This window comes from Acyrthosiphon pisum, chromosome A2, assembly GCF_005508785.2.
Source record: "Acyrthosiphon pisum isolate AL4f chromosome A2, pea_aphid_22Mar2018_4r6ur, whole genome shotgun sequence".
Classification (NCBI taxonomy): domain Eukaryota; kingdom Metazoa; phylum Arthropoda; class Insecta; order Hemiptera; family Aphididae; genus Acyrthosiphon; species Acyrthosiphon pisum.
The window spans coordinates 104,379,525-104,400,008 of record NC_042495.1 but is presented as its reverse complement, the minus strand read 5'-3'; the positions used below and the strand labels follow the sequence as shown (position 1 = coordinate 104,400,008).

General features: G+C 28.7%; 2 protein-coding genes across 2 annotated transcripts; both read left to right on the top strand.

Annotated features, from left to right (window-relative positions):
* The first annotated feature begins 2,281 nt into the window (after positions 1–2,281).
* Positions 2,282–6,673, top strand: LOC100163162 (protein C12orf4 homolog). Its single transcript, XM_008185163.3, has 12 exons — positions 2,282–2,640; positions 2,710–2,855; positions 2,932–3,116; positions 3,189–3,297; positions 4,232–4,350; positions 4,424–4,597; positions 4,659–4,780; positions 4,847–4,995; positions 5,055–5,172; positions 5,233–5,351; positions 6,177–6,302; positions 6,385–6,673. The coding sequence occupies exons 1-12, from the start codon at positions 2,457–2,459 to the stop codon at positions 6,541–6,543; spliced, it is 1,710 nt and encodes a 569-aa protein (XP_008183385.1). The 5' UTR covers positions 2,282–2,456; the 3' UTR covers positions 6,544–6,673.
* Positions 6,674–8,906: 2,233 nt separating this feature from the next.
* On the top strand, positions 8,907–20,221 carry LOC100161127 (protein dispatched). The gene is made up of 12 exons (XM_001945491.5): positions 8,907–9,257; positions 12,138–12,268; positions 13,513–13,636; positions 14,125–14,301; positions 14,630–14,795; positions 15,743–15,960; positions 16,027–16,203; positions 16,273–16,405; positions 16,489–16,921; positions 16,993–17,380; positions 17,462–18,007; positions 18,091–20,221. The coding sequence occupies exons 2-12, from the start codon at positions 12,258–12,260 to the stop codon at positions 18,967–18,969; spliced, it is 3,252 nt and encodes a 1,083-aa protein (XP_001945526.2). The 5' UTR covers positions 8,907–9,257; positions 12,138–12,257; the 3' UTR covers positions 18,970–20,221.
* Positions 20,222–20,484: the final 263 nt, after the last annotated feature.

Here is a 20,484-nt window from a genome sequence, read left to right as displayed (position 1 = left end):
ACTTACATTTTTCCAAATTAACTTAACTTAACGAGTTAAAAAAAATAGTTAACTTGCCCAGCCTTGGATATTACCATGGCTAAATACTTATTACCATGGCTAAGTATTTAGCCATGGATATTACCAAGTATATTTGATGGTATTATCGTAAATAAAGTAATTTAAATATAACCTATTTACGTGGAACCTTGTTTTAAATTTTCAATCCTTAGCTATAAAAGTTAACATTATATAAATTTTTAACTACAAAATAATTATTACATTTTAAATTTGATACATTTTGTCAAAATTCAAACTTTAAATGTTTATAAAAATAAATTGTGCCTATGATGTATTTTTAATATTTTTCAACTGCTATTGTAACAATGTATCAGGAGCCTGGCATTAAATTGTCACCCATTTTTACACTACAAATAAAATTTTATTGATATTTATAAAAAAAAAAAAACTAAAACAATTGAAAACTGACAATGTCTGTAACAGCTCAAATAGAGTCAAATTATTTTCAAAATTTTATCGTGTATAGAAAATGGTAATATAAACATTCAGTGAAATTTTCAAGTATCTACAGTCATATTGGTTCTTTAATTACAACAAAATAAGAAAATCGTAACATGAGAAATCGAGTGAATATCAAATGTTGTAAAAGTATGAATTTCAAACACTATTAAAAATTTCATTTGACTTCAAAAGACAAATCTTAGATTTTAAAAGAAAATTTCTCAAAATAATTTGCAAATGTTCGTCATTTTTACGTATTTTGTCAATAATTGAAGTTTAGATGCTTATAAAAAGAAATTGTGACTATGGGTTTTTAATTTTTTCATCTGCCTTTGAAATAATATACTAGGCCCTCTTTGTGTCAGCGAGAGAGGTGTACGAGGAGGAATCGGTTCTAGGTCACTTTGTACGGTCAAGGATTAAAAGTGCGAAACGCGGACACTTTGTACGGTCGTGTATAAAGGTACATTGCAGAACGCGGACACTTTGTACTATTATATACATAAAGTATATATTATAAATATAAGTTATATAGGTACCTAAGTAGTAAGTATATATAATGTAAATTATTAAAATAGAAAAATTAAAAATGAGTAGTAAATTGTTATAGCTATTGTATACTAATATTTAATAATAATCAAAATAAACAAACAATCAATAATATGATTATAAATCTTAATAAATTGTGTTATATTTCAGTTTTAAAGTAAATTAAAAATGTGTACAATCTAAATATGTAAAAATGACAAATAAAATATAATAGGTACTGAACAAAATCTTTAAAAACTACATGTATTATAGTATAATATGGAAATATGTCAAAATGACAAAAAATATATAACGTTGATACAATACCTGGTGTCAAGCTCAGATATAAAGTGCACATGCATAATTATAGATTAATATTTATTGAGAGTTTAATAAATCAATTTTAAAATAATTCGCTTTTAAATATTTAATTTACTTAATTAATTAACTATTATCGATTTATATGTACCCATGTTTCCCCAGATTTACCAAATAATATTTATAACATTTTTAATACAATTTGGCATATATAATAGATAGAATTATTAACTTATTATTAACTATATATCTTATATTTATATTATATACTTTTTGTATATAATAGTACAAAGTGTCCGCGTTCTGCAATGAACCTTTTCACCCTACCGTACAAAGTGACCGTTTACCGGGGGAATCGTACATAAGCTAATCTGAGGCCATCTATATACTTGGCCATCATACTTCAATGATAAACCACTTACTAAAATATCTATTCCTACCACGGACTACTACACTGGACTGGAAACGAGACGTTTATCGCCGTGCCGCTTAGTGTCCGCGAGAGAGGTGTACGAGGGGAAATCGTATATGAGCGAATCTGGCGCCATCTATACTTTAATGATAAACCATTTTTTTAAATAATACATTAGTAGGTACGTTAGTACTTAGTATGCCTGTGGTAAGCCAGGCTGCGCTAGATACGCTCGCGTACTATTTCCCCTTTCTACACCTCTCTCGAGGACACTAAGCGGCCCGGCCTCCGTCACCCGCCTCCCTTGACGTTTCCAGTCCAGTGTAGTAGTCCGTGATTCCTACTACCACGAATTAAGATATATCTTAATTCGTGCCTACTACCATAGAATAAATAGTATGCCTGTGGTAAGCCAGGCTGCGCTAGATTAGCTCACGTACTATCATAGAACAATACTATTCGCCATTCTACAGTACTCTTGCGGACACGATCTCCCGTCACCCGCCGGCCACCACCCATGACGTTTCCAGTCCAGTGTAGTAGTCCGTGGTGTAATGCGTTAATTCTTATCAGTGCCAGGGCCCCCGGTTGTTGGGTTTATCGTTGATGATTATAATCACAGCCTGCTGCGGGTTATTTTGTACGTTGTAACTAAATAACTAATAGGTAATAGGATACTTTAGTGGTAATTGTAAGGATGAATGGGGTAAAGGATTACGAGAAAAAACATCAGAAAACTTTCTGTTATACAATTTCCACGCTTAATATTCCTGACACTTATAAGATCGAAGTGCCAGTTCATATACCATTTGAAGGTAGTATAGACGAATTAAGTCATAGAATTATAAATGGGTTTAACTTACCGTTAAACGTCATAGAAGGTAATAATATTATTGTATTCATCGTTTGTTACAAAAATATTAATTGCATCTTATATTTAACCTTTATAGAACTATCGAGTGAGTTACAAAAATTTGTTGAAAAATGCACAATTGATTTTTATGATTGCCAAACAGTTGATGCTATAGAAAGCATTAGAAATGAAAGCATTGAAGTAGAAGATATTGTTAAATATTGGGAAAAGGCATTTCAAGAGGTAATGTGATAAGATCGTTTACATGTCATTTTTGTATTTTACAGATTTAATTTGTACTATTAATGCTTTTATATAGGAAACTTTCTCATTCACTGATAATAAAGGACCTAGTAATGATCAATTGTTTGGTACTGCGTTTCACAAATTAGCTCATTCGGGACCTTCTTTGGATGCTATTCTTCATATTGAATATGGTTATGCCCAAGCAGTCCAAGATATCATGAGTAGAAAATGTAGACAAGTTACATCTTTGACAAAAACGTGTGTTTACATAATTTAAATAAGTGGTTTTGGTTGAATGAAATAGTTAATTTTTTTAAAATATTTGTTTAGTCAAACCGAAGAAATGAATTATGCAATGGATGGGTTAAATAAATACACTACTGAAGATGATATTAATGCTTTAGCACTAAAGCACTTTGATGATCAAACATTACTTCAAGTAATTGAAATACTTTATCCCAGTATGAGAGGGTATTATTATTGTTTTATAATTAGTAACCTTAATTATTATTATGTATGAACATTTACATTATAATTAGAATCCTTTATTCTGTAATCTTGAACATAATAATATTACAGTAATAATTGAAATGTTCCTAGAATAAGCCTTGAGGAATATAGTCTGGATTAAAGCTTAAGCAGAATAGGCTATTGCCTACAGAAACGTGACTGACGATTGATATAGAGTTATCGCCAAGAATATATTTTTTTATTCAAAATATTACTTTTTAATTAAAATTTTTTTTTGACCATAATTTATGATATCAAACACTTAAAGGTTAAATTGTAACCTAATCTAAAACCAAGTAGTTTTTGTATTGTAATTTTATCAAAATTGTTTACATCAGTCGAATCACTGTATGGTGGGTCAAATAATTTCAAATTAATTATAATATAATGTTTAAACTTTAAAATTAAATAAATTCTGTGTAATTTTATTTTTGTTTTACTTTTTGTACATAATATGTCCAATAAGTTTAAATCATTATTGTATTATTTATTAGAATTTAATAATGATAGGTTTTTTTACTGTTTGAAAAATATAAAAAGTTTGTACAATAAATCTATAGACACAAATTAAATATTAGTAAAATAGAGGCACCAAAATGTTCACAGTATACGGTATTGTAGGTCGTTATCTGGACTGGCCTCTTAGGTAAGATAATGTTTGGTTTATATTAATATATTTAACTATCGAGATATATCCAGACATTATGTCCTATCTGTATGATAGCATTGTCATTAGCAGGTAGTCCAACTATGAACGTTTGGTAACTAGATGTCAGGAATGTTCTATTTCATATATTTTGTGTTATTACTTTATTTTAATCCATACTCTGTAACAATATATCTTATTTTTTAAATTTTTTTAGGGTAAATGGAATAGCAGACTTGATACTTTGAAGCAGGAACAGCGCACTGGGTATAGAGAATGGGTTATGAAAACAGTAGAAGAAATGCAAGGTGTTGATGGATTGTATTCTCCTATTGGGTAAAAACAATAAACTTATTTTTCTCAACATTAAAAAAAAAAAAAAAAACATTAAAATTATTGTAATTCATAGGAATTCTCCTATAAATATTGTAACAAATGGATTTACTATTTCAAATATGTCGTTATATGATATGGAAGAAAGCTTTACTATACATCTTGGGTCACAAATGAAATCTACCCATAATATTCGCATTATGTCAGCAGATACTTTAAATCTTTTAAGCTTAACTTTGGAAGAAAACGGGTATTTATATGATATGCAAATTATACTATTAAAAGTAACTATTAAATTATTTTTTTTTTAGAACAGTTGTACATCATCCACAAAGGTTACAAACAGTACTAGAACTATATTCTCAAGATCTTAAAGGTCTTGTTTTATTTATTGATACGAATAATTTAGATTTCTACTCTGGTCTAGCAAAGGGTAATTATTAAATATAATTTTAAACTGACTGAATAATTTATTAATACATTTTTGTTTTTGTTATAGAGTTTTTTGATATTTGCGATGGCAGTACTGAATTCCACTTCAATTCATTGCAGGATCAATTAGAAATCATCAAATCTGATCTTAAAGTAGCCGTTGAAAATCGGAAGTGCAAAGGACCAGTTAGTAATTTCTTATCTCCAGAATTACAGGTAAGGTATTTGTCCACTAATTTAATTTCTCAATCATTACAAAGTTTGTGGAATTGTAGGCTCGGCGAAATAAATCAAAACTTTTACAATGTGGTGATGTTTACATTACAAAACATTCAAATCTGGCTTCCGTTCATCTTGTATTTCATATGGTTATCGATGATTCATTAAAATCAGGTTAGCTGTGTAGTATGCCTATAAAAAATGTTGCACTTATAATGATTTAATGTTTATTAGGCGATATCAACTCAAGACATCCAGTAATCTTGGGATTAAGAAATATATTGAAAACAGCTTGTTCATATGATATTACTATGATAACAATTCCATTATTTTTGACTCATGAAATGACCGAGGTAATTATAAATACTTTAATATATGCTAAGAATGACCACATTAAAATTAAAAAAAAAAAACAATAACTACCTTCTAAGATTAAAACATTAACCTTTTGAAGAGCATTGATATATATTGTATATATATGTTTTTAAAAGTTGTGCCTAAAAAGGAATGACATAAGTATATGATTTTTATGATTTATGATTTTTTTTTTTTGAACTGGAGCAACTATGGCCATTAATTATTGTACGGATTATGGTTGGTAGGATTGGTATGGTTGAAACAGTAGGTTAGTAGCATATGTATGTGTGGCAAAGTTTTTGCCACTACAAACCGAGGTGGTCACCCATCCGGAAACTAGTGGAAGCAGACATTACTTACTCTTACACATTGCAGATTGATTGCAGCCATCGCACCACGCTAAGGCTCATTGACTAATTTTTATTTTATAGGGTTTTAACTTATAAACATAAGTAATTATTATATACACTTATTTATGACATATTTATATGTCATTGCTAAAAATATGGTGATAAAAGTGAGATGTAAATATATGTAATTGCTCTGAAATTAATTACTTTTTTTAATTTTCTTTTCCTAATCTGCTCTTTCAGTTACTACCCTCTCTGTGTATCCTTAAGTTGCTCTTCAGAGGGTCAATAACTTTTTTTTGAATCTACATTGATTTTAATAATACAATATAAATTTAAAAATCACAAAAATCTTTTGATTACCAAATTGTATGTGTTGCTTCTTTATTTAAAAAATACCAAATTTTAATTAAATACTGTCTAGGCACCCATTATCATTTTGATGTTTTAAAATACTGATTATTTGCTTAGGACATGACTGTTCCTTGGTGTCAGAAACGGGCAGAACTAGTTTTAAAGTGTGTAAAAGGATTTATGATAGAATCTGTATCATTAGGTGGATCAGAGCTGAAAACTATCCAGTTCCTAGTTCCAAAAGTGAGTGTTAATATATTACTGTTTGATTGTTTGGTGTATTTATTAACTGAATAAAAATATAAAATAATAATAATATACTTAGGGAATATCTGAAGAAGTGTTTGGAATACTAGCAACAATGGTTCCAACTATATTCAGAGTGTCTACTCCACTTGTGTTTGAATCATCAGAGCCAGAAATTGAGTCACAAACCAAGAACAAAAAGAGTTCAAAAAGTAAACGAAACTCTAAATCCAAGTAATTTATACTCATACATTGATCAAATTATAAATTACTATCTAAATTTTAGTATCATTTTCATGTACTGATACAAAACTCACATTATTAAGAATGTTTTATTCATTTTAGAAATATATCAAATTTTGTATACATTTTGTAAGTTGTTCTATTATTGATTATTGTTATCGTATTATTTTACTTCGGTTTATTTTTGTATTTATTTAAAATAAAAGTGAAATAATATTATTATTTTTTACCTACTTAAATGTAAAAATTATTGTTATTTTCAATATAATATGGGAGTTTTGTTTGTTGTGAGGTGCGATGACTGGTCGGTGTCCTAAATGTTTGCTAATAACTAATAAGTATAAGACTCGAATAATATTTTTTTCTATTTTAATAATTTATGAAATTTATACAAAGAGTGATCATAATATAATATAGTATACAAAATAAATTGTTTTATACAATAAAAAAAAAAAAAAATGTTAAAAGAACACTATACCGGCATGTGGTGTCTGTTTCATAGACTCATAACATAGGAAATTGTATGTTTTAAATAATATCTTTGTTGTATTTACCTGTTTAGTTTAATATTAGTGTGAAATGGAATCATCGAAATTTAAACTCAGAATATTATCTAGTGAACTTGTAGATTTTACAATTTTATTTTAAAGCAAATTATAATAATTTTAAAATAGTAAATTTTTTGTTCATTTTAAAATGCTCGCTTCTATATAAAAATTTAAAAAAAAAATACCATGAGATTAACTAGTTAAAATTCTTATTTTAATTTTATAACAGGTCATTTCCCTCTATTATTAAACATACCTAACAGAGTTAAATGGATTATTCAAAACATATATATTATATATTATATATATTATAGGTATATTGTATATATATATGAGTGTAAGGCGGAGACAATACATACGGATGCAGTGTCCTCTTATTATTGGTAATAATATTAAATATTATATTGGTTTATCCTTTCATAAATGTTCTTGTTGTCATTCTGATCATTCTTTATTGCAACTTCTGTTAGTGGTTCATTTGATAGACCATTGTCCATTAATAGAAGTTATACTTTTGCTATATAAATTAATCAATTATATTCATCACTATTATATACCTATTAAGTCAATCAATGGACTATGGACAGGTCAGTCAACAACAAACAAAGTATACAATCTTTAAGGAAACTACAGTACCTATACTTAAGTAGACAGTAGACAAATTAATAATTATTTAGATGTAGTTCAGTACAGGTAAAGAATATACAAAACACCAGACAATAGACATCATTTTTTCAAAGTTATTTAACATAATTTTTAAATAATTTATATGGGAAAAATTGTTTGGTTACGATTGATAAGATGTCATATTTAGGATATTGGTACTTCGTATTAAAACTTCTTTAATATTGTGATTTTTTAAATTTGTATTCAATAAGTGTGTATTGTGAATTTAGATTGTAATGAAATATGTTGGGTTATAAATTAAGTTTGGCATTAGCCTGCTGGGATTATTAAAATTAAACTTGCTTACCAATAATTATTGCCCCAAAGAGTGAGATAAATATCTAAATGTGGGGTATAGTGTTACAGGCCACATTAGGGGCGAATCCGGACCTTTTGCCATGAAACCTTTAATAGCAGTGGTCATGTGGGAAGGCTTAACCCCCCACGAAATATCAATACATATTGTCAAAAAATAAATAAACGTATCATTCTTTTATTCACAACAATACAATACATTTTTCAAACCTCCCCATCCGACATTTTTCTATACATTCGTCCCTGATTTACACACTTTGAATGTTGATGTGTTACTCAATTCAAATTAAGTCCACTTTATTGCCACCATCTATATTTGCAACTTAAATTTTGATAGTTTGTCCATAAATGTGCTGCTTTACGTCCTAGGGTTATCCTTAACCTAATTTTGAGAATGGTATCCCCTCTCCCGTTGGTTGGTTTGTATTTTATAATTACCCACGTTTATAAACCTTCGACAGCCCGACCGTTTATTGTAAGTATTATTTCACAATAATTAGCCTATTTACTTTGTTGGGCACTACATTTATTTCGATAGCCTTCCCGTAGTCCCCAATAATTCCAACGTACCGAACGTACAGATAATATGTGAAATCCAACGAGATTTGTGCAAACGCCGCTATCCCCCTACGCGTATTTTCACGTCTCTTGTAAGCCGATGTGAACCGATCGAACCAACAGGTGTTCCGGTCAGGTGGTGGGGTCGCGGTGGTCGGGTGGTAGTGATGCTGCGATGTAGCCGTTGTACAGGTGCTGCAGCGATGTCGTTGTTTCCATGGGAACAGTGTGCTCGCCGCGCTTTCCCGCCCGTAATCACTTGTCGTATACCGCGTTACCGCGTTGTTGGTGGCGTTACCGCGGCGCCCGGCACGTCGGCCCGAACAGGCTCTAACGATCTGCCGACCCACGACGGCGACTACGACGACATTCTCTCGCGCTCGCCACTCGGGCGGCTCGGCAGCCGGCTCTCAGTCTTCAGTGCAGTGCGATGTTTGCCGATGGGTCGTCGCCCGTTGCGGATCGCACGGGTTGTACATCGCTTGTTTCCGTTTATCGTGCGCGGCATGGATCGTCAATGCTAAAATATTGTACGTCGATATTGGTGAGCGTCTCTGGTCGTCGTAATAACCGTGCGCGTGGCGTTTAATAATTTTCCTCCGCGCCGTCTCCGAACCGAATGGTAGGTCTGGTAGGCGATGAGGTGTACCTACTATCATCGATTATAATTAATACTATATTATTTATATACTTAAATACTGGTATTTAAAATCAATGCTACGATGTATGTATGCCTGCATGGCTATACGAAATATAATAATAATACATTATGTTTTAAACTGGAACCCGACTACCCCAGACCGTGGGAAACGATTTAAGAACATTGTATTAAAACGTAATATAGTTTTGAGGGATTTTTATGCCATTCCACGAACAATATTGCGTTTCAGTTGTGTAATTAGTATTTACATTTTACTTGGTTTACAATATGTTTGTAGTGCGATTTTGTTCAACAATATAAATCAATATAAATGATTGTATATTTGTTTCCAAATGTGTCTAAGCTTGTTGCTTGTGAGAAATCCACAGTTCTTATCGAAGTATTTTTTTAAATATTCATCTGTATGTTCACATTAAACGTCCAATTTTAACTTTAATTGATACATAGAAGATTACTAGTATATAAAACAATTATTTAAAAAATGTACAATAGATTGATACAACGTTTTGTTGATTGTATAGATTTCTATCTTTACATGCTTTTTATACAGATCATATATGTTTTAAATTTGTTTATCATAATTATTTGAACATCAATATCAATATATTATCATGTATAGTGAACAATGAACATAAATTGACTCCAATATTAACAGGATCTTTTATTCCAAACTGTATTAGGCTATTAGATATATATATATTTTACTCATTTAATACATTGTCCGTTTTTAACGAGTACCTATACTACGATCATGGTTAAAACTAACGAGTTCAAAGATACAAAACTATAAAATACTTATTATTACTTCTACATGTATGTAGCGCAAAATGGTATTCGTTGGGATAATATTAATTTACTCGTTAATTCACAACATATACATTATAATATAATATATCAATACGGCAATACTTACGCGCCAGACCACCGACTGATCGAATTATACCAGCTATACCCAGCCGTTACACCGAACACTGCAGCTGGTATTCGATCAATGTCGTCGTTAATTACGTATATGATTATTATATACCTATATTGGCTATTACTGGTCTAGTGGTCCACATCATTTTTATGTACCGTATTTAATGAGTTTGGGCTGATAATTGTTTGTATAAATTGCAATGTGTTTAAGTGCGATGTGTAAAATACCGAAATGTGTTTAAATAGGTACTAATGTACTATAATTATAAAGCTATGGGCTTAAGATCGTACTTGAATGTAAATTAAGCGTGGGATATTAACTACCTATGTATATCGTACGACTTGGTTATGACAATATCTATAGCTTCAAAAAATATGACATTACATTTTTAAAAAAATACAAACATTTTGGAACAGTAATCTACTGAAATTGTGTTATTACTGTAGACTATTACATTAAGTGTAAAATAACGTTTTCTGCAGTCGTGTAATTTTTGATGAATATTAATTATAATTTTTTCAATACATGCAGTTTTTTATCTTATGTAGATATTCACAGTCGTTTCCTCTTAGTTCGGTTCAAAAGAGATGGAATGGGAAATATGCAATGCGTAAAATTTCGCCTAAATGCAATAATATACCAACTATTTAAGATGTTCGCCACAACACAATATGTCCGTTTGCCCAAATTTCATAAACTTGCCATAACTTAATCCGCACATTTGTATGATACTTCTACAGTTCTACGGCTCCTACTTGCTACTATATTATAAATCACAATACAGCAATACATCCATCTGGTTATCTATGACTCCTTCTCTAATACTCATTCACAACAATTGACTCAACCGCACATCTTATTCAATAATGGTTTCTGTAGTTGTCGTAATATCGTGATCGTAAATCGTGATGACTAATGGTTTTGTGTCGAACACGAGACGAACAATGCTCCGCCACCGCCAACCAATCGACCAGACCATATAATAATATTATGCATTATTCTAAAGATTATAGCAAATTCTATAGATTAGATTATTTTGTAGTATTTGTTAATTTATTGGTACCTTCCTAATCGTAATCATACTATTGTTATTTGACATTAATTGTTGGTCACATTCTAAGGCCGGTGACCGGTGTTACGCAATATCGAAATGCATTTATCTATTGGCTATTTTAATACTACTGGACAAAATAATAATTTTATCGTAACGAAATTCGACATTGGCAAATGTCTGCTGCGGAATATTCGCTTGTGACTACGGCCAAAGGTTGACTATCTAAAAACGCACGTGTACGTCCATGTCCATGTGGTGAATTTTTCTATGAATTCCGGAAGTGGCAATCGCGATGTGCGTATAGGCGCCCCCATCTTATTTCTATTGTTGCTGTGATCCATTGTTATTAAGATTTCAATAATACAACAATAGGTGCTATAATAAATATTCCTGGCAATAACAATATAGTCTACGGGTTTAGGTACAATTAATAATAATTACTGTAAATTTATTAGCAGTGGTTATCCTTATTTATTTAAGCGATTTTATTAATTGTTCTTGCTTATAATATTTTATAGGTAGGTACCTAGTCAAATAAAATACGATTGTACATTCTAGGCAAATCATAATAAATATCACTTGTGAAGTTACAAAACAATTTAAATATTAAATAAATAATTGTTTTGTTTCATGCAGAAATGTAAAATTGATGTCGAATTTCGTTCTTTACGAGACACAAGGAAACACAGTTTTGTATAGGCACAAGAGAAATTAGCGGTTGCTAGTTGGGTTGTAAAACATATTTTTATTTTGAAACGGAATACTGAAGTGTAATGTGTTTAGCTTCAATGTTATATAGTTAAAGTTATAGTTTTAAGTTATATAGAGGCGTATTTTAGACTTTCCATTAATGTATTTATATTTTCAGGGCAAAATAATTGATGGTTGGAACATGGGAAGAAATTAATTTGTAGTATTATAAGGTGCCTACTACACATTATTATATTTTGTAAATTAAGTCTTCAATTTGTTCCCTGATTTTATCAAAATGATTGACTGGTAAATATAAAATTATATTTCATTTCTTTCATTAATTAATTATATATTTTTAGACGATTGCATAAATGTTGCATATTTTATGAATATTAAATAAAAACAATTTTAAGTTATATTAAATTCTTGATTGTTGACAGTATAATACATTTTTTTGAGACTTAAATCGGCGATCGGCTGGATAAATTATTTATTATTTTCTAAATGTTTTATTTGAAACTAAATTTATAATTTTCTATGAATGTTTTTTAATAAATAATAGATACTTTACAATTTTTGCATCTTTATAAGCTTAATACAATTTTCCAAATATTTTTATGAATAGGTATTATCAAAGGCGGAATTAGTGGGGGGCAAACCTCTAACTGTTCTAACCTCTACTGTATGTAGCCCTCCAACACCCATAAAAGATTTTACATACCGTAACATAGGTATTTACATTTTTTTAGGGGCTTTGTACTAGTACCAGAAAAGCCTCATAAGAGGTCGACCTGAGCTTCAGTTCCCCCCTCCAAATCTCAAACACTATTTGTGCTTATGTGTATTATATATATCTACATTACTGTATAGATTATACTCTTTCTCCTTGTATATTTTTAAATTTTGTGTAACTACATATTTATATTTTATATTATTCTACAACATTTTTTGCATGGAAATCTGGGATCTAATAATAATTAATAACTATTAATATTATAATGTTAGATAGATATTTATAAATTATAATATATAATATAGTTGATTAATTTATTAAAAATAAACAATTGTGTGATAATTATTAATATGATTATAATTTATGAGAATTCAATTGAGCTGTTAGTGATATGTTATTCTAATTGACATAGGTAGGTATTAACTTTTGTGTAGTATAGCCATTTAATTTATTATTTTCCTGATAGTTTTTTATAATATATTAAGATGATTTCTGTATATATATTATATACATAATACATACTTACATGCTTTAGAGTTTATCTTGTATGACGTTATTGCAGATGTCGATACAATTTGTATAATTATAAATAATTGTATATAATTGCTCATAACTCATAAGTTATAGTATTTTAATACTATAGTTTAGTTCTCGTTAAAAAATGAATTTTTATGATTGTAATGTCTTGATATAATGTTTGTGCATTTTAGTTATTATTACTTAAAATGAATTATTATTTGAATTTAGTATTTTTCATCAAAATTTCTATTTATTTTTTCATTTATTTTTATTTACATTATTTAAAAAAATATTTTAGGTACGTGAAGTTATTAGTAAACCATCCACGTAAAGTAATAGCAACTGTGGTGTTATTATGTAGTACCACTATTCTTATACCCTATTTTATTGGACGCTTACCAGAGTTTTCACATCCTGAACTTGTAAGTATTTAAAATGTTTATATTGATTTAATTAATTTATGATTTATATATAAAATGCTCATTATATTACATGTATCAAAAAAATAAACATTTATAAGCAGGAAGTAGTTGACTTCATTTATGAATATATTATATTGTTTGATTTTGTCCATGATGTTTGTGTAATTAAGATAATGTTATGGTTGTAAAAAAAATGTATGAAAGAACAAATTAAGGTAGAATCCACCTTGGCTGAATGAGTAGAGTATTATTAGAATATCTTTAAATGGAGTAAATACCTGTTAAAAATATTTAAATACCATTAAACCAACATAAAAGTTGAATAAATTCAGAGTTTTTCAGTAAAATCAAGTTGCTTTAGTTATCATTGATATTGTAATAAAAAATAATATTGATAATTTATTAAATACAGAATATACCTAATACTGTAAGCTACACTACACAATTTAAAATTTAGTTATTTAAGTAATGCTTTATATTTTAAACAGGGTTTTGAGACACGTGGTACTGAAATCGGTAATCGTCAAGTTACTTGGGACAATTTAATTAAAGCATTAGAAAAAGGCACAGAGATGATAGATGATATTACAAGAATACCAACTAATATATTACCACAACATTATAAAGATATGGACTACAAAAAAAATGATGTTTTAGTTAATCATGTAAGTAATTCTTAGTATTTTTTAAATATTTAAAAAAACTTAAAATTCTATGTATTTTGATTTAAAAGTTATTATTCCTTTGGATAATTAAGTAAAACTAAATTAATTAATTGATTTATATACAATACTATCTGCATCATGCAGATTTTGATCTATGAATGTTTAATTTTGTACGTTTAGTTTACATAAGAGAAGTAGACAAGAATTGAATATTATTATGTATATTTTATTATGTGTATATTTGCTACACTATTCAATTCTTTAAAATTTAGTTGCTTGTAAAAAACTTTTATTTATGTACATTATTCTATAATTTTTTTATTCGTAGAAGAACTTGAATTCTGATATGGAATCTACAAGTACAGATTTAAAGAAATTTCTTCCTCAAACGTCTCCATTAGACGATGAAATATTTGAAGAAACTGAAATGATGACTCAACGAAATGATAAAAAAAGGCGAAAGAATAGATTAGATTTTTTTTGTTCCAAACCAAGTTAGTAATATTAATAATATTTATTTTAAACTTTAAATTGAATAAATTATTTAAATAAAATATCTATAAATATAAAACATAAATTATTATAGATAAAGGCTATTGGTTTGTGTATCAAGAATACTAAAATATATATGATTTTATATTGCATGTTTTAAGGAATTTTGATTTTTAGTACTATTTTTTTCTATTATGTATTCAATTTTATTTATTCTGAGTTCATAAAAAACAGAAAAAAAAAGTTATATAAATATCAGATAAGAAAAATACCCTATATTTTTTTTTTTTATAAAATGTTTATTATTTCTAGATAATTTTGAATTCAAAATAATAAATACAACGTTTTTTAGTAATTTTAATACAAATATTTATAAGATTTGTATTAAAATCACTAAATATAGCGCATGTTTTTTGGTTAGGTATATTATATTGCATATTTCAGTACTTTCCAGTGCTATACATCAGACATTGGTGTCTTGTATATTATAGTCAGAAGATAATAAGAAAGTTCTTGAAATAATATATTTTTAATCTTGGTAAACATGTTTTGGGGATCAGATGTGTTTCAAAAGTTTTATGTAATCCTAATATATTGACTGGAAAATGGTTTCTGTGAAAATATTGTGTATAAAGTTGGAAGTATCAATCATCAGCATATAGTTTAAAACATTGGGATGGTAAATTATTTATAGGAATTTTATTTTGAAACACTTGTTAGTAAGGTTAACTGGGGAGATCAGCATCATGAGTCTGTGTGGTCGGGTAGCTTCAATCGTAGAGCAATCGTTAAATTTTGATATGGATTAACTTTAGATTAAATTTATGTATTTGGGTTTCAAAATTGAACCACATCATAACATAAACATCTCAAATTTGTAATTATTTAGTACATTCATAGTTTTCTGTACCTATTGTAATTAAAATTCTTTATTTTTATGATTTTTTAGCATATGATCACGCAAGAGTGGTATTTACACCCAGTGATGGTGAACATCTTTTTACATACCAAGCAATCAAGGATATGTGTCTTATACAGGAGAATTTAGAAAATTTGGTAGCATATAAAGATGTTTGTGATGTACAAGACCATACATGTTGCCCACCATGGTCTTTGGTTAACTACATTACGTTGTTAAGAAAACATAAGTCTTGCTCAGAAATTACAGTAATTTGAATAAAAATTGATTATTTTTAAATTTAAATACTAATTATATTACATATTATTATTTAGCCAAGAGATATTAATGCAACAATGACAATACTTGAAGGATGTACTCATTTTTATCATGACAATAAGTTATTTGAATGGCAAACAGATCATACAACAATACCTCGTCAATGTGTTCAATTTAGTGGTGTTTATAATTTAATGCATTATCACTTGGATGTAAATTTTATGCCACCACATGTAAATCAAATTTTTTTTGTTACATTTCTACACACTGTAGATTTTTATAATTCTTTTAAATACTTTTAGGCTTCAACTAATGTTTTAACAAGTTCAATGATGTTTTTACCATTTGGAAAAGGATCAATTGTCCATGTATATGAAGCAATGAAAGATGCTAATTTATCAACACCATTAGTTAGAATTTCAGCAATTGATTTTGGTAAGAAATATGTTTTATAATAACTTTCAGTAATAAATTATATTTAAGATTTATATTATTATATTTATTTTAATCATTTTTAGGTATTAAAGAAAAGTTATTTGATCTTGAGCTCGTCAGGGATATATATCTAATTTTCCTGAGTACCTTTTTCATTATGTTATGTGTATTATTTTACACTTGGTCAATAATAATTACAATTGTGACCCTATTGAATATACTATTTTCCTTATCCGTTTCCTATTTTATTTATACATTTGTATTTCAAATAAATTTTTTTCCATTCATGAATGTCCTTGCCATAATTGTACTTATTGGAGTCAGTGCAGATTCATCATTCATCATGTGTGATGTGTGGAAAGTAATCAAAATCAATGACCAGGCTGGTTCTTTGATTGATGTTATTTCTAAAACATTAAAACATTCATTACTATCTATATCATTATCCACAACAACAACATTTTGTGCTTTTGCATCATCATTTCTCAGTGCTATAAATGGAATTAGTTGTTTTAGGTATGTTTATTAAAATGATATTTAATAAAAAATATTTTGTTATTCTAATTATTATTATTATTTTTTTAAAGTATTTTTTCAGCTATGGCAGTTTTTGTGAATTTGTTAATAACTGTAAGTCTACTACCATCCTGTATTGTACTTTTGAGCTCAAAGCACAGGCATAATATTGTGTTATTTGAAGTTGGACCAGTTAATAAACTACTTTCAATGGAGAAAATGTTACGTGGAATTCAAACTTCTTTTAATGCATGGTTATTAAAAATTGTGTTTCGCTTTCGCTGGGTGTGGATAATATTATTTTTCATTCTGGGAATTTTGAGTGTAACTATAATATGGATATGGCCAGGCATGAAACTACCAGAATCTGTGGAATTTCAGTTGTTTCGAGAGTCTCACCCATTTGAACAATATGATTTGGTATATAAAAATCAATTCTGGTTTGAAAGAATTTTAAGGGTAAGTTAATTATAGTAACAATAGTTATTATTTAAAATATGAATACAATATTTAAAACATATTTTAATTTTAATTTTTTAGATTGATAATAATCCAGAAAATCGTGTTCCACTGCGCTTTGTCTGGGGCGTGTTTCCCAATGATACTGGTAATCATTTGGATCCAGAAGATCACGGAAGTTTAGTCTATGATCCAAATTTTGATATAGCACATCCAAAGTCACAAAGTTGGCTATTGCAGTTTTGTGCAAATTTACGTTTACAACCCTTCTATCGAGCTGTTGGTGGACCACAAATGACAAATTGTTTTATGGAAACTTTTGTTAAGTGGATGGGCCATGCTTGTGTAAATAATCTTGAGAAAGATCGATGGCCATGCTGTAATTCTTTTGAGTTTCCATATCCGAGAAATATATTTCATTTCTGTATTATGAAAGCTATGTACATTGTATACAATACACCAGTTTCCATATTTGTCCCTTCTGCAGCTGGTCCTAAGTTTTCAAATCCATTATTTCATTCAGAAAACCAAACACTCATGCCAATCATAAAAGCTGTTGTGGTAGAGTTTGAAAGTAATTTCATTTTTACTACATCCTATACCGATATGGAGCTCTTTTATAAACAAGTAATTTGATTTTGACTTTATTTAATTGTTTACTAACAATAATTTTGTGTTTATTATGTTAAAATGGATTGTTTATAATTTAGGTTGAGTCATGGTCATCTAAAATGATGGAAACTGCTCCGCCTGGCCTCAGAAACGGTTGGTTTTACAGTCATCTTGGCTTCTATGATCTTCAAATGACATTAATTGAAGACACTATAATGTCAGCTTTTATTGCACTCTTTCTTGCTTTTACCATAATGTTCTTCGTAACTACAAGTATTTCATTAACTGTAATTACAGTACTCACCATATTTTTTATTATATGCACTACAATTGCTATGTTAGTTTTGATGGGATGGCATCTCAACGTCTTGGAATCAATCGCTACTTCTGTAGCTATTGGTTTATCTGTTGATTTTAGTCTACATTATACTATTGAGTATCAGCTGGCTTGTGAAGATTCACCAAGAGCAACAGCCATTTCAAAAGCATTGTCTTTAATGGCTTGTCCATCATTAATGGGTGCTATCACAACTGGTGCTAGTGGAGCATTTATGTTGCCTTCAGATGTTTTACCATACGCTCAGCTTGGCATTTTTTTGATTATTATAATGTTTATTAGTTGGTTCTACTCAACTTTTTTCTTAGTATCACTTTTATCAGTATTTGGTTCAGATTATGATCATGGTCCATATCCATATCGTTGTTGTAAGAAATTACGAAACATCAATATGAATGAAAGACAAAAGAATCGCACAAGACATGCTTCTCCATTTTCTAATGTTGCCTCAGAATCTACTGTATCGTGTATAAGCACTGCTATTGTTAATCAATCTCAAGCTCAAGAGTTGGAAAATTTAACTGTTCTCCCGGCCAAATTCCAACCTTCTAACACACGATCTGTTACTTCATGTTTATATTTGAATGTTGATGATAATGATATGGTAAAAAAAAATGAAACTAATGCCATACACATTTAACATTTATCTATAGTTAAGTATTTTTGTTTGGTACTTGTGTGTTAATGTAACCCAGAAAAAACATGGAAAATGTAATTTTATTATTTATTAGGTCTATCTAATATTAATAAACTATTTTTTATCTCATCATGCTCATGAAATGGTTTAGTAAGTTCTTCCTGTAGTGTGTTGTGGCCAGAGTATACTTGCGTAGGAAGTAACTACTTTAACTGGCAACCTTACACCCATTAGATGAACATTTACCCCAATCTACCCAAAGGGTGGTATACATTTACCCAATTCTCCCCCAATCCTTGAAGGGCATTTTTCGGTGGACAATCTATTTCCATATTTCCACCCCTACAAATTTAGCTGCACCATAAGACCTTGAGTTTGGCGACAAGAGCCAGGAGGCGCAATGGGCAACTACTTATCATACCTATTTGGCTATTTGAATTATGTAATATGTTCCCACCAGCACGTATATAGAAGTGCCTGCTACACATTACTAAGACAGGTTTTTTTCTGGGGTATGATGAAATACAAGCGCCTATTGTTTTATATGAAAGACGAATTAATAATTATAACTATAGTATGGCTATAATTATTAAAACTGCTTGTGCTCAAATGAATGTTCATTAGTTAATAATAAATATTGACTTTATTAATTTGAGTAAATAATTCAAATGATTTATAGTTATAAAATATTTAGTTTGTTATTATTAGTTTTGATCTCTTTGTTTGTAAAATTATTGAGTTTTTATTATTTTATGAAATTTTTGGAGTTTTATGTTTGATGGCTTTATTAATATGCTATCGTTTATTAGTATATTATATAAATATAATTATATATATTTATATATACATGATTTTATTATATTATAGTTCAACAATGTAATAGCTATTATATTCAAATACAAATTAGTAATTACACTTATTGTATTCAATTATACTTATAATTTTTAAACATAAAAGACAAAATTAGCATAGGTACTTTATACTCATACTTACAGTTATATTATGTTTATTGTAAAATGAAGATATTCCTAAATATATACTGTAAACAAGTCCATTTGACTGAAAGGAAAAGAGAAATTAATTGTATTTTTAAAAAATATTTTTTGGCTTCTAAAAATATAAATCACTTTTTTAATCATAAGTCTTACCTTTGCAATTTGTATAACTATGAACTAAAATGTTGTCGAATTAAGAAGTAATTTATAAGTGAGATTGAGAAATATAACTAAAATACACAACATAATTTTATTATTAATTTATTTTTTTAATGGATATAATATTAATTGTTCTAATTGTTATTAAAAGAATGTCAGCGCATTATTTGTTTTCTTTCTCTGACCCACGCGCAACATCGCAAATTTGTTTTCAGTAGAACCAATATTGTGTTGCTAGCTTTAGTAATAGAGTAAATTATCAAATTTTATGTTATGATAATATGTGTTTTTACGTTGGCTTAAAAATGATATTTAAATTTAAAGCAAGATATGAGCGTTATTAAACTGTTGGTACCTAACGTTT

Coding starts and splice junctions, on each gene's coding strand:
- LOC100163162 (XM_008185163.3), top strand. CDS start 2,457: ATGAATGGGGTAAAGGATTACGAGAAAAAACATCAGAAAACTTTCTGT. Junction 4,781..4,846: donor CTACTCTGGTCTAGCAAAGG/GTAATTATTAAA, acceptor TTTTTGTTATAG/AGTTTTTTGATATTTGCGAT. Junction 5,173..5,232: donor CGATGATTCATTAAAATCAG/GTTAGCTGTGTA, acceptor AATGTTTATTAG/GCGATATCAACTCAAGACAT.
- LOC100161127 (XM_001945491.5), top strand. Junction 14,302..14,629: donor ATGATGTTTTAGTTAATCAT/GTAAGTAATTCT, acceptor TTTTATTCGTAG/AAGAACTTGAATTCTGATAT. Junction 18,008..18,090: donor TGGAGCTCTTTTATAAACAA/GTAATTTGATTT, acceptor TTTATAATTTAG/GTTGAGTCATGGTCATCTAA.